Genomic DNA, 11,166 nt, shown 5'->3' with positions numbered 1-11,166 from the left:
CTAGGAAATCGTGACTCGACTTCCCCCAATGATTGACTTTTTGTCACTCGACTTCTCAACGCATGGACCAGGTCTAGGCGGTGGTGAGGCAAAGCCTGTAATGAAGGAAATGAACTGTGCGATATAGGCTAGTACAATCGCGAAACGCAATATATCTGGAGAGAACAGATGCAAAAATTTGCAATCGCACGAGGACCAAAACTCGGTAAGGAAGGTAAGAGGGTCCGAGATGCGCGGGGCATGAATCATCCAGTGACTGGGCACCTAAGGTAGGTCGCTCCCAGTCCGCCCTACAAGAAACAATGGATCTGTTCCATGCCCGCTAAAGACCTGAATCCTTTTCATCTGAGCTTGCCGCGCACACATCCATCTCCGGCTGGGGAATGAGCGTCTCCCAAGGTCGGCCGGGTTGTTTCAAGTTTCGAAGAGAGAGAAGTGCTCAGGTTCGGGCCCCCTATGCCCCATGTCCTTTTGAATATGATGCATCGATGTCACCACCCGACGGCGAAGGTAAACTCGAGCGAGTAAAGTAATGATGCGATACACGAGTGTTCAACAAACCGGGACATAAACAAAGGGGACTCAATTCAGTACCTGCCAGCAATTCTATTGGACAACGTTGTATGTACACGCCTAGGTCATCTGCAAGGCTGAATGCTTCTCTGTCACGCTACAGCTCTCCATCTAATGGGCATTGTTCTTGACGTGGCCTTGGGAACTCTGTTAGCAACCGCACGGCTTGAAAGAGCAAGAATGAAGTCCTGGCGCGGATACTTACGGAGATGGTAATAGTAGTTTTGAGCATAACCCACGATCAGAAGTCCGATGATGGCATGGATAACAGCTGAATGCGAAACAGCAAGTCAGCACACCTCTTTGGTGTTCTCTCCCAGATACCATAAACTGGGAGAAGGCTCTGGGATAGAAATGAACGGTTTGTTCAACATACGCATAACAGTCGGGTTCTTGCCAAAGTGCTTGGCCTGGTATTTCCCGAGAAGGCCCGTGGGCTTGACATCAGGAGCCGGGCCTCTGGGCAGCTTCTCGTAGAAGTTGACGACGCGCTGCATGCGGACAGCATCGGGGGCAGCACCGATGGCCTAGAAACCGTCGAGTCAGCCCGGTAAAAGCGCCTTACTGCATAGCCATAACCAAGATCGGTTTATCGCTCTTCTTTGCGGCAATACTTCAGCGTCTTCGGTCTCTCAAGTCCCTTCACGCCCAGATCAAGCCCCCAACCGAGCAGCCTCAACTTTCGTTCCCGACCATTTCCAATCTCCGCCCATTGTGTCCGGCATACCCTGTCACTACCGCAACACGTACCTGGGGAGAGGCCACCTGCGATTTATCTGTCAGTAACGACTCAAGGAGTGTCGTCCGGGGCGACCGATGGATCAATTGGCCTACCTTGGGTGGGATGAGCGTAGAAAGCGCCCGGCGGGTGACAAAGCTCATTGTTGCAGGTGGTCGCGCGTGCGAGCGGCAATTCGGGAGATTCGGTACGGTAGGAGAGAAGGATTGGGAGCGGAGAAGCAATTGCTCGGTCGTCGCGATGATGCTGCCGTTGGAGGTTTTGAGCTGTTAAGCAGACCTGCACACGGGAAAACGCTGGGCCACGCCGGATCCACTCAGCCTGCACCCAGCACAGGCACCTGGTGAGCGTTGTTTTTCGGCCAATCGTTAATGCGCCGGCTTGAGCCGCTCGTAGCCAATCATATACAATACAGTGGGGCCAACTTCAGTCGAGAGCCGTCACAGCCTCCGGCATTGAGACATTCAATCCTGGACTTTGGAAGCTCGCCGTCGATATCTCACATCTGATAGCCCCAACCGATAGCCCCAACCGAAAGCACCAATTCTGGGCTGTCCTTCCCGGCTATGGCATCGCTACGAACAACCACATGCTCGGCGGCACTACTGGTGCGCAGTGCGTCGTCGCAGGTCCGAGCCGCCGTTGTCCCCGCCACCCGACGCTTCGAGAGCTCTACGGTGCCAGCCACGAAGAAGGAAGACTCGCCCTTGGCCACGCCGGGCCGTAATGCCCCCGAATACAGTATACCGATTGATAGGGCCACTTCGTATGAGACTTTCGCGCATTCTCCGTGGGTGGTGCGGCCTAATTGATTGATCTTCTACCGCAGCACATTCACGCCCGTTCCCAAGCACGTACAAGATGGCAGCGAAGAGGGCATACTCACTGCCACTATCTTGTCCGGCGCCCCCATAGAGCTCCAAGCGCGGACAGTCCGGTATGTTTCCCCTAGTTTCACGCCTAGCAAGCCTTGCTCCGCCGACTGACCCTATTCATCTGGCAAAGAATCTACAAGCCTTCCAAGCCTGCAACACAATCGGGCACGCGCATTGGGAGCAGGTGGCGGTTGGACTGGGACGTTCTGGGCAAGGGCCATCGGTGGGAAAACCCCCTCATGGGCTGGCAGTCGTCAGGCGACCAGATGCAAGGGACGCACATCCACTTCAAGACCAAGGAGGACGCCATTGCCTTTGCCGAGAAGCAAGGGTACGAGTACTTTGTCCAGGAGCCGAATGAGCGCCATTTCACCCCCAAGGCTTATGCGAACAACTTCTTGTATTCGGGCACCAAGCTTAAGCATATTCGGACCAAGTAGGGCTCGGGTAATGCAGGGGTGGCCGATGGTATGCGACACCCTAAAGGCATGTAGTAGAAGGGGCGAAGTGTAAATAAGAACGGATTTGCCAGTCTGTCTGTGTCTATAGAATCAAGATCCAGATTTCATTCTTCCTCATAGTTATGGTGCTGGTACAGGCAAAGAAATGGGGTGGAGCTGTGGAGGCGACACCATTGATCGTGAAGAAAGCCACGAGAAAACGCCATGTACAGAACGGTGACAAACCAAAGATACAACACTCTTATGGAACATGATTGCTTAATGGATATTAAATTTTGCAGCTGATAAGACCGCTAAAAACAGGTTGCAGAAATACATAGCTGCATAGCCGGTCCCACCTTTAAAACGCCCCAGATCTCTCGCCCGCTGATGCTATTACCCCAAACGCCTCTAAATATAACCCCCAAACCTGACCAACCCGCTCCCAACTTTCATGTATACATTTCTTGACCCCTGTTCAAGTCGTAATCATTGGCTCGTGGCTGTTTTCGTGGACTCCTTCGAGGTAGTCGCTGTCGTCACCATTGAGACCTAGCTCAATTCTGTCGGGCAAATCGCCCTTCTTCCTCGCTCTAACGGATGTCTCGGCCCATGCCCGCATCCTGACGAGGTTCCGTATAGCAGCCTCGCGCCGTTGGGTTTGCCGCACCAGGACCGCCTCGTTGACCTTGATCGCCGTATTCCTGCGGAGGTCCGAGTGGAGAAGCGCGGCAAGCTCGGGCTGCAAGTTGTCATGCGGGAAAAAGAGCAGCGCCATCGTCTTCTCCAAGTCCTTTAGAAAATCGGTGTTCATGACCGCACGTGGAGCAAGCTTCTTAGTTGCAAAGTCCAGGGCGGGGTTGGTATCGCCACCGTTGCACTGGCGAATAAGCTCGACGAGCTGCAACCGGAGAAGAGAAAAGTGCAGCTGCGGGTCCTTGTCTAGAATCTGTTGCTGTGTTAGAGCGCTATATGGCAAATGACTGCATGTACAAAGGAGTGACAATGATAGCTCGATGCTCATTCAAAAGTGGTGTTTCTCATCAAAGGCCCGAAGGACTATGAGTGGTGCATGATAAACTCGTGTTTTAATCATAGCAAGGTGCTGGAAAGAAAGGTTGCAGAGAAAAGGGTCCATGCCTCTGGATCCAGTTCGTTTAGGGCCGTGATGGCCGTTTCAATATCGCCAGTGTGGATGGCGTGCTGAATCTGCTGCCGAGAGTTGATGGTCGGGTCCTCCTGCTGTGGCTTCAGGTTTGCCTCTTTGGAAAACTTGGCCGCAGCTTTCGGGTACCCTTCCATCGTCAAGTAGTCAAGGATCAAAGCATTGATGTCACTATGTGCCTCGAGTCAGTATAGCTCCAATATACACAAAGTTGTGGCGCAGTAGCCAGCACGGACTCGACAGGAGAGGCGGGTCAGGTTTAATCAAAGATGTAGTTCTCCACATAAAATTTTCGGAGAGATTCCCATTGATGTACAAATCATCAGGTCGCCAAGTTGGGGGTGTTGCTGTAGCGGGAGGGGAGTCGATAGCTTCTTACCTTTTGGGCGACTTGACGTCAGCCACACGCCCATAGAAGGCATGCTCCAGCGGAGTGGCTGTCGACGTGGAAGAAGTCTAGTACCAGCAACGACAGTCAGCATCCGCATCTAGGCACTCGGCCGTGGGCGCGCAGCGATGCATAGACATACCATCAGGGCGGCTGTCTCGCGGAAATGCGCAAAGATGGTTTCCCGGAAGGCGGGATCGATGCCAAGGCCTCCCAAGTCGACGGCGACGAAGTTGGACATGTGCCTGGTGTTGGGGGGAGTGGCGCTGTCACATTGGTGTGCCTATTGCAACCACGCGAAGAGGAAGTGCCGGTTTGCACCTTCCGCGGAGGGTTGGTGGTTGGACAGAAATGGCAGGAGAGATCGGTGGGAAGAACGATGGGCGAAGAAGAATTTAAGGTAACGAACGAGGCCGTCGAAACCTGAAGAAAAGGGAACTTGTGGGGCACGCCGAACGGAGCCCCAAAAGTCTTCAAAAGGCTGGTGGCCTCGGTCAGAAGTGGGGTGGACAAAGGGCGCTGTGGCTCCTGCAAGCAAGCATCAAGCGGCTAACCAATCAGGAGGCAAATATTTGCCTTGGCGCCCCGTGTTGGAGCTTGTCGAGGCTGGCCCATCAGTTGTTCGTTTGGGCTCTCCTTAAGAAGTGCGGGAATACTAAATGCTCAAGTCGAGGAGCTGCCCCAGCACTACCTAACTAGTATCGACGCGCAAGAGACTCTATCCATCTGTTGACACCTTCCCGTGCCTCACTTTGCTGAAGCTTCAGCTCTTTTCGACGGGCCAGCCTGCCATTACGGCGTCAGCTTTAACTATCGTCTGAAAGGTTGTTTAGACACACCATGAGGTAACCTACTCGGCACAAACTTACACATCTACACCGACTGGTTGAAACAGGGCGAACCTTCAACCAGGGGAATTACCTTGGGACTTGCCTAATTGCCTTACCTTGCCTTATTTGAAGTCCTGTACGAAGTAGTGCCCTCATCGCTCAGGAGAAACACGGTGTTCTCGTCCGTCGTCATCCACCACCCGGTCACCCATCACCCGTCACCTTCGGAATATCACATATCTTACCTATTCCCACATCCAATCATCATGCACGGCGCCGCTAACTCGGTGCCGCCCCACGCCGGCACCGAGGCGACTTTCACCGAGTCTATCGTCCTTGAATCGTCCGTCGATAGTGCAGATAGCACAATCACCAAGAGGGCGCACTATGCTCCCCCGTGGGCCGATGTCAGTATCATTGGCATCGCCGGTAGTTCGGGTTCGGGAAAGTCGACGCTCTCCCAAGCCATTGTCAGCAAGCTGAATTTGCCGTGGGTTGTTATCTTGTCCATTGTAAGTCAGAGATGCTGTCTTGGCCATTGCCGATCTCTGCGTGCCTCCAAGCTCATATGTGCCTGGCTAGGATTCGTTCTACAAGAGCCTAGACGCAGAATCGTCCAGGAAAGCGTTTCGTAATGAGTACGACTTTGATGCTCCCGATGTAAGCAAAGGACATGGACCCGGAGAAGTCGCACGAGACTCATCGAAATCTAGGCCATTGACTTTGATGTCCTTGTTGAGCGTCTGAGGGATCTCAAAGCTGGGTAGGTCGACATACCTGGCTGAGTTATCCGTACGACTCACATCTAATGATTGTTCACGAGTACTGTAGAAAGCGTGCTGAGATCCCAGTCTATTCGTTCGAGAAGCACGCCCGAATTGACCGTACTACCACCATCTATTCGCCACATGTCCTCATTCTAGAGGGCATCTTCGCCCTGTATGATCAAAGAGTGCTTGAGCTAATGGACATGAAGGTAACCCGCACCTCTGATGGAGAATCCGCGAATACTGGTTGTCCCGAGGACTAACCTAGCTGCGTTCAAGATATTCTGCGAAGCTGATGCAGATACTTGCCTCTCAAGAAGAAGTAAGTCTGGTCCTGGTCCTTTATATCGACCCCATCTTAACTCGATTCAGTATTGCGAGATGTCAGAGACCGTGGTCGCGATGTCGAGGGAATCATCAAGCAGTGGTTTTCTTTTGTCAAGCCGAATTTCGAGAAGGTAAGTGTTGCCAACCTCTTGGAGGCCGCGCCCGGATTTTAAGTCGTTATTCTACAGTTTGTCGACCCTCAGCGGAAAGTTGCCGACATCATCGTTCCACGAGGCGTTGAGAATCGCGTTGCGATAAGTCAGTAGGTCGGTGTATTTTTCTTGTATGATCGTTCTCTGACTCAAGACAGCTATGATGGTGCAGTTCATTGAGCAAAAGCTGCTCGAGAAATCCAAACACCATAGAGCAGCCCTCACCCGCCTTCAAAAAGAGGCCTTGACTGAGCCGTTCTCTAATAAGGTGCTCCTCATGGGACAGACGCCCCAGCTCCGTGGTATGCATTCAATAATACATGATATCGATACTTCCAGCGAAGACTTTATTTTCTATTTCGATCGGTTCACGGCCCTTCTGGTCGAACAGTAAGTTCCTATTTGCTCTTCTACTGTCTTCATGTAACATCAGGCACATCGAACTGTTTGCGCCCGGCGTCTAATCTGCCATAGAGCGCTCAACAATGTCACTTTTGCATCCTCAACAATCGTCACGCCTCAGGGCTACAAGTATGCCGGGTTAAAATCTCGCGGGGAGGTTTCGGCAATCATCCTCTTGCGTGGTGGCGCGGCCCTTGAGGCTGGTCTCCGCCGAGTTATCAACGACTGCAAGACGGGTCGGATCCTGATCCAGAGTAACGTGCGGACTGGTGAACCAGAGCTGCATTATCTGGCGCTTCCCCAGGACATCAATCAGCATGAGTCTGTACTCCTCCTTGATGCCCAGATGAGCGGCGGCGGCTCCGCCCTGATGGCCGTGCAAGTTCTCGTGGACCACGGCGTCGATCCAGGCCGCATCGTACTCGCCACGTACAGCGCCGGGCGGATGGGGCTGCACCGACTGACAAAGGTGTTCCCCGACATCACGGTCGTGGTTGGGAACCTAGTCCAAGATGTTGAGGACAGATGGGTGGAGAAGAGATATTTCCGCTGCTGAAGAACCCGCAGGAGTGAGTGAGGAAGCGGGCCAGAAGAGAAGCTATCCCATCTACTTGCCTGATTTCCTACTAACCATAGCGTCTGCTATTTACACCTGCCGGCATGGAGCTTCGCATCTTTCTCATCGGTTATGTAGGACGAACATTTACCTAACACAAATTCTGTAGAATATTTATACTAGAGTTTGCAGCTGTCAAGGTATATCTCAAACTACCTGCCTTCTCAATCCTAAATCTGACTCCCGTCCGCATCCGGCCATTATCCGGCCAACATCATCAACGGTGGCTCTCTAGCGCCGCGAAGTGTAGCTCGGTCGTGTAAAGCAGATTCCGAAGATTAGAGACACACAATAAGGGAGCTAATGTAGGAAATGACTCGAGCAAAAATGCAGCTTACGCTAATTGGGCTCTTTGCTGCAGGTAGTCTTGTCCATGGGTCATTTCTCCTTCCATGGGCTAGGTACCTACCTACCTTAGCCATTGGAATGTGTCGGCGTACCAATTACACGTAAATTTTCCCTATGTTTACTTATGTTGAGTATTACACACATCACATACCATACATACGAAGTAGACAATATCCTGTCATATGGGGCCCTTTCGGTCGCTTAAAGGCTTTTGAAGGACTTTCAAGAAACTCTGGGTTGAAATTTGAGGTCTTAGCAATAATGCGCGTCGCAAATGCATGATAATTCCCGTCGGAAGGTCCATCATAACCCCGTCGGCGTGGCCCATCAAAACCGCCTGATGTCCAAGTGTTAGGTATGTATGAAATGTGGTGTATTTACAGGGAAGGTGCTTCCCCCTGATGACGTTGTTGGCCTGGTCAGGGCCACTGGGCCATAAACCCACCATAAACCGTCAGCGTCAACGTTCCAGGTTGTTGGACCCCCAAACACCCCCACTACTGGGTACGAAGTCGCATTTTTCACACTAAGCTCTCCGGGCGAGCCATTTACTTGGGTGTTGCGCCTGCCAGCTCCTCCCCCCCCTAAATATCAGTTGGCCCACCTTAGCTGAGGTGGTGGGCTACTACTCAACTTCAGATACCCCTTCCCAAAGGAGCGATGAAAACCTACCTCCTAGTTAATCAGTTAACTAAAGGTAGACAGCACCGGCAATTGCCCATCTTCTTTCGTTTATTTCATTCCCCCTCTCCCATACACGTCGTCGACCCTCTCGCCTGCCGGGGTACGACAAAGCACTTGGCGGGCCAAGGTTCCTTCGCTCGCCGTCGCTTGCGAGAGTCCACCGCATCGAGCGGGACTCGCTGACTGACGTCACAGTGCCACAGGCTCAACGTCTACGATAACGCCTACGACCATGCTCGCCTGTCGTATTGCGCGGCAGGCCGAGCGGGGAGGCATGCGGGTGCATGGGGTTTCACAGAGGAGGAATTGGGGCGCGACACAGGCTCGGCCATTGTTTACGAGGATACCCAGAATACCCAGACTGTTGCCAATTGCGCTAGGGCCAGCACAACGCGCTGGGGACTTGTCTCCTTCCCTGCCAAAGGTTGCGAGTCGCCGATTGTCTGGCAAGCCTCTGCCACAAGGCAGGTCGGCAATCCTCAATTTCACTTATCGCACCGCTGCGTGGTTTGGAAGCTCCGTCCTGTTCGTCGGTGTTGGCGTGGTCGCCTTCTTCATCTACGATGCATCGACCTACAGGTCCCACGTTAGCCAGACCGACATTGCCGTGTCAAAAATGGCCCTGAACCCCCGTCGCGGCGGCCCCAAGAATCTCCCCATCCTAGAGGCTTGCATCGATGACGACGACAGCGAGGACATGCAGAGGCAGAAGGACAAGCCCCGGCTGGTGATCCTTGGCGGCGGCTGGGGAAGCGTCGCCCTCATCAAGGAGCTCAACCCCGAAAACTACCACGTCACATTGGTGTCGCCAACGAACTACTTCCTATTCACTCCGATGTTGCCGTCTGCAACTGTGGGAACACTGGGGCTGAAGTCGTTGGTGGAGCCCATTCGACGCATTATACATCGTGTGAAGGGCCACTTTATTCGCGCTCGTGCAGAGGAAGTCGACTTCTCCGCCCGTCTGGTCGAGGTTTCTCAGATAGGCTACGAAGGCAAAGAGGAGAGGTTCTATATCCCCTACGACAAGCTGGTGATTGGGGTGGGTTCCGTCACCAATCCCCACGGCGTCAAGGGGTTAGAAAACTGCCACTTCCTCAAGGATATCAATGACGCTCGAGATATTCGCAACAAGGTGATACAGAACCTGGAGCTTGCCTGTCTCCCGACGACAAGCGATGAGCAACGGAAACAGCTTCTGTCGTTTGTTATCAGCGGAGGTGGACCTACCGGCGTCGAGTTCGCTGCCGAGCTCTTCGATCTGCTCAATGAAGACCTGACTCTTTATTTCCCCAAGCTCGTGCGGAACGAGATCTCGGTACACCTAATCCAAAGCCGCGATCATATCCTCAATACGTACGACGAGACGCTGTCCAAGTATGCCGAGGAGCGGTTTACGCGGGACCAAGTGCAGGTCTTGACAAACTCGCGCGTCAACGAAGTTCGGCCGGACTCGATCATCTTCAGCCAGAAAGACGAGAATGGGCAGATCGTGACCAAGGAGCTTCCGATGGGTTTCTGTCTTTGGTCGACTGGAGTATCGCAGCCTGAGTTCTGTCAGCGCATTGCTAAACAGCTCGGCGATGCGCAGACGAACAAGCATGCACTGGAAACCGACTCGCACCTTCGCTTGAACGGCACGCCGCTTGGTGATGTATACGCCATCGGCGACTGCTCGACCGTGCAGAACAACGTTGCGGACCACATTGTGTCTTTCTTGCGCGCCCTTGCGTGGAAGCACGGCAAAGACCCCGAAAACCTTGAGCTTCGTTTCTCTGACTGGCGCGATGTGGCTGACCAGGTCAGGAAACGCTTCCCCCAGGCCGTTGGCCATCTCAGGCGGCTTGACAAGCTCTTCCACGAGTACGACAAAGACCAATCTGGCACCTTGGACTTTGGCGAGCTCCGAGAGCTTTTGAAGCAGATCGACAACAAGTTAACCAGCTTGCCTGCTACGGCCCAGAGGGCTCACCAACAGGGCCAGTACCTGGCGCACAAGTTTAACAAACTTGCGCACGCGGCACCGGGGCTCCAGGCCAATGAGATTATGGATGGTGATCTCGACGCTGCTGTATATAAGGCATTTGAGTACAAGCATCTCGGTAGCTTAGCCTACATTGGGAACTCGGCCGTCTTCGATCTTGGCCAGGGATGGAACATGTCAGGCGGTCTGTGGGCTGTTTACGCCTGGAGGAGCATCTATTTCGCCCAGAGCGTCAGCCTCCGGACCCGTATCATGCTCGCAATGGACTGGGCGAAGCGAAGTCTTTTTGGACGAGGTAAGTCGAATCATGCTTCGCGCCGTGGTACTAGAGAACTTTAATCAGCTGACATTCAACAGATTTAATGATCTATTAGAACATGGAGCATGTTTACGAGCGACGGAGTCGGGGATGCTCTCGTAGAAATTTCAACTGTTCTTCATATTGACGGGAGCGAATTTTTCTGGCTGCGATAGAGCTTGCAGCTTGGCGGACTTGATATCCGTACTATTGGCACTGTGTTCTTGGATGGTGTTGCGGCGAAAGGACGGAAATGTGGTGGTTAGTTCGTGGCATCTCATTTGAGAGCTTACCGAGCCAGGTGTGTCGTCTATGACATCAACGATGGGCAAAGCTAGGAGGTAGAGATAATCTTAAGCACTTACCATTCAGTTTACCCTCGGTTACTGTTTGCGCTGTTGCAAGCAGCGACTGTGCTATCCTCTTTGTTAAGTGAGGAGCCTGACACCTCTTCTTAGGCAACTATCTCGGGTTGTATATTGAAACGGCCCTTTCGTCCCAATGTCTTATTTGCAATTTGATAAACACAACTTGGTCTGTATCTTCTTTACCCAAGCTCCTAGTGAATGGATATGGCT

At 52.9% G+C, this 11,166-nt stretch overlaps 5 protein-coding genes across 5 annotated transcripts; 3 read left to right on the top strand and 2 right to left on the bottom strand.

Annotated features, from left to right (window-relative positions):
• Positions 1-684: 684 nt before the first annotated feature.
• B0T26DRAFT_757634 (mitochondrial F1-F0 ATP synthase subunit F of fungi-domain-containing protein) lies at positions 685-1,455 on the bottom strand (the record flags this gene model as incomplete). The annotated part of the gene is made up of 5 exons (XM_060446271.1): positions 685-710; positions 779-844; positions 950-1,100; positions 1,324-1,338; positions 1,408-1,455. 5 exons carry the CDS (start codon positions 1,453-1,455, stop codon positions 685-687), a joined length of 306 nt encoding a protein of 101 aa, XP_060289297.1.
• Positions 1,456-1,878: 423 nt separating this feature from the next.
• On the top strand, positions 1,879-2,627 carry B0T26DRAFT_744691 (ETC complex I subunit conserved region-domain-containing protein; the record flags this gene model as incomplete). The annotated part of the gene is made up of 3 exons (XM_060444447.1): positions 1,879-2,078; positions 2,142-2,249; positions 2,318-2,627. The coding sequence occupies 3 exons, from the start codon at positions 1,879-1,881 to the stop codon at positions 2,625-2,627; spliced, it is 618 nt and encodes a 205-aa protein (XP_060289296.1).
• Positions 2,628-3,105: 478 nt separating this feature from the next.
• Positions 3,106-4,421, bottom strand: B0T26DRAFT_744690 (CTLH/CRA C-terminal to lish motif domain-containing protein; the record flags this gene model as incomplete). The annotated part of the gene is made up of 4 exons (XM_060444446.1): positions 3,106-3,576; positions 3,768-3,963; positions 4,172-4,248; positions 4,323-4,421. 4 exons carry the CDS (start codon positions 4,419-4,421, stop codon positions 3,106-3,108), a joined length of 843 nt encoding a protein of 280 aa, XP_060289295.1.
• Positions 4,422-5,276: 855 nt separating this feature from the next.
• On the top strand, positions 5,277-7,214 carry B0T26DRAFT_659527 (uridine kinase family-domain-containing protein; the record flags this gene model as incomplete). Its single annotated transcript, XM_060438956.1, has 9 exons — positions 5,277-5,522; positions 5,593-5,670; positions 5,724-5,773; positions 5,842-5,986; positions 6,057-6,099; positions 6,150-6,235; positions 6,293-6,362; positions 6,415-6,646; positions 6,731-7,214. The coding sequence occupies 9 exons, from the start codon at positions 5,277-5,279 to the stop codon at positions 7,212-7,214; spliced, it is 1,434 nt and encodes a 477-aa protein (XP_060289294.1).
• A 1,324-nt stretch (positions 7,215-8,538) lies between these two features.
• On the top strand, positions 8,539-10,664 carry B0T26DRAFT_681756 (uncharacterized protein; the record flags this gene model as incomplete). The annotated part of the gene is made up of 2 exons (XM_060440681.1): positions 8,539-10,585; positions 10,648-10,664. The coding sequence occupies 2 exons, from the start codon at positions 8,539-8,541 to the stop codon at positions 10,662-10,664; spliced, it is 2,064 nt and encodes a 687-aa protein (XP_060289293.1).
• Between the last annotated feature and the right edge of the window lie 502 nt (positions 10,665-11,166).

Source organism: Lasiosphaeria miniovina, assembly GCF_030549165.1.
Source record: "Lasiosphaeria miniovina strain SMH2392-1A chromosome Unknown B0T26scaffold_9, whole genome shotgun sequence".
Classification (NCBI taxonomy): domain Eukaryota; kingdom Fungi; phylum Ascomycota; class Sordariomycetes; order Sordariales; family Lasiosphaeriaceae; genus Lasiosphaeria; species Lasiosphaeria miniovina.
This window is presented reverse-complemented; position numbering and strand designations above follow the sequence as displayed.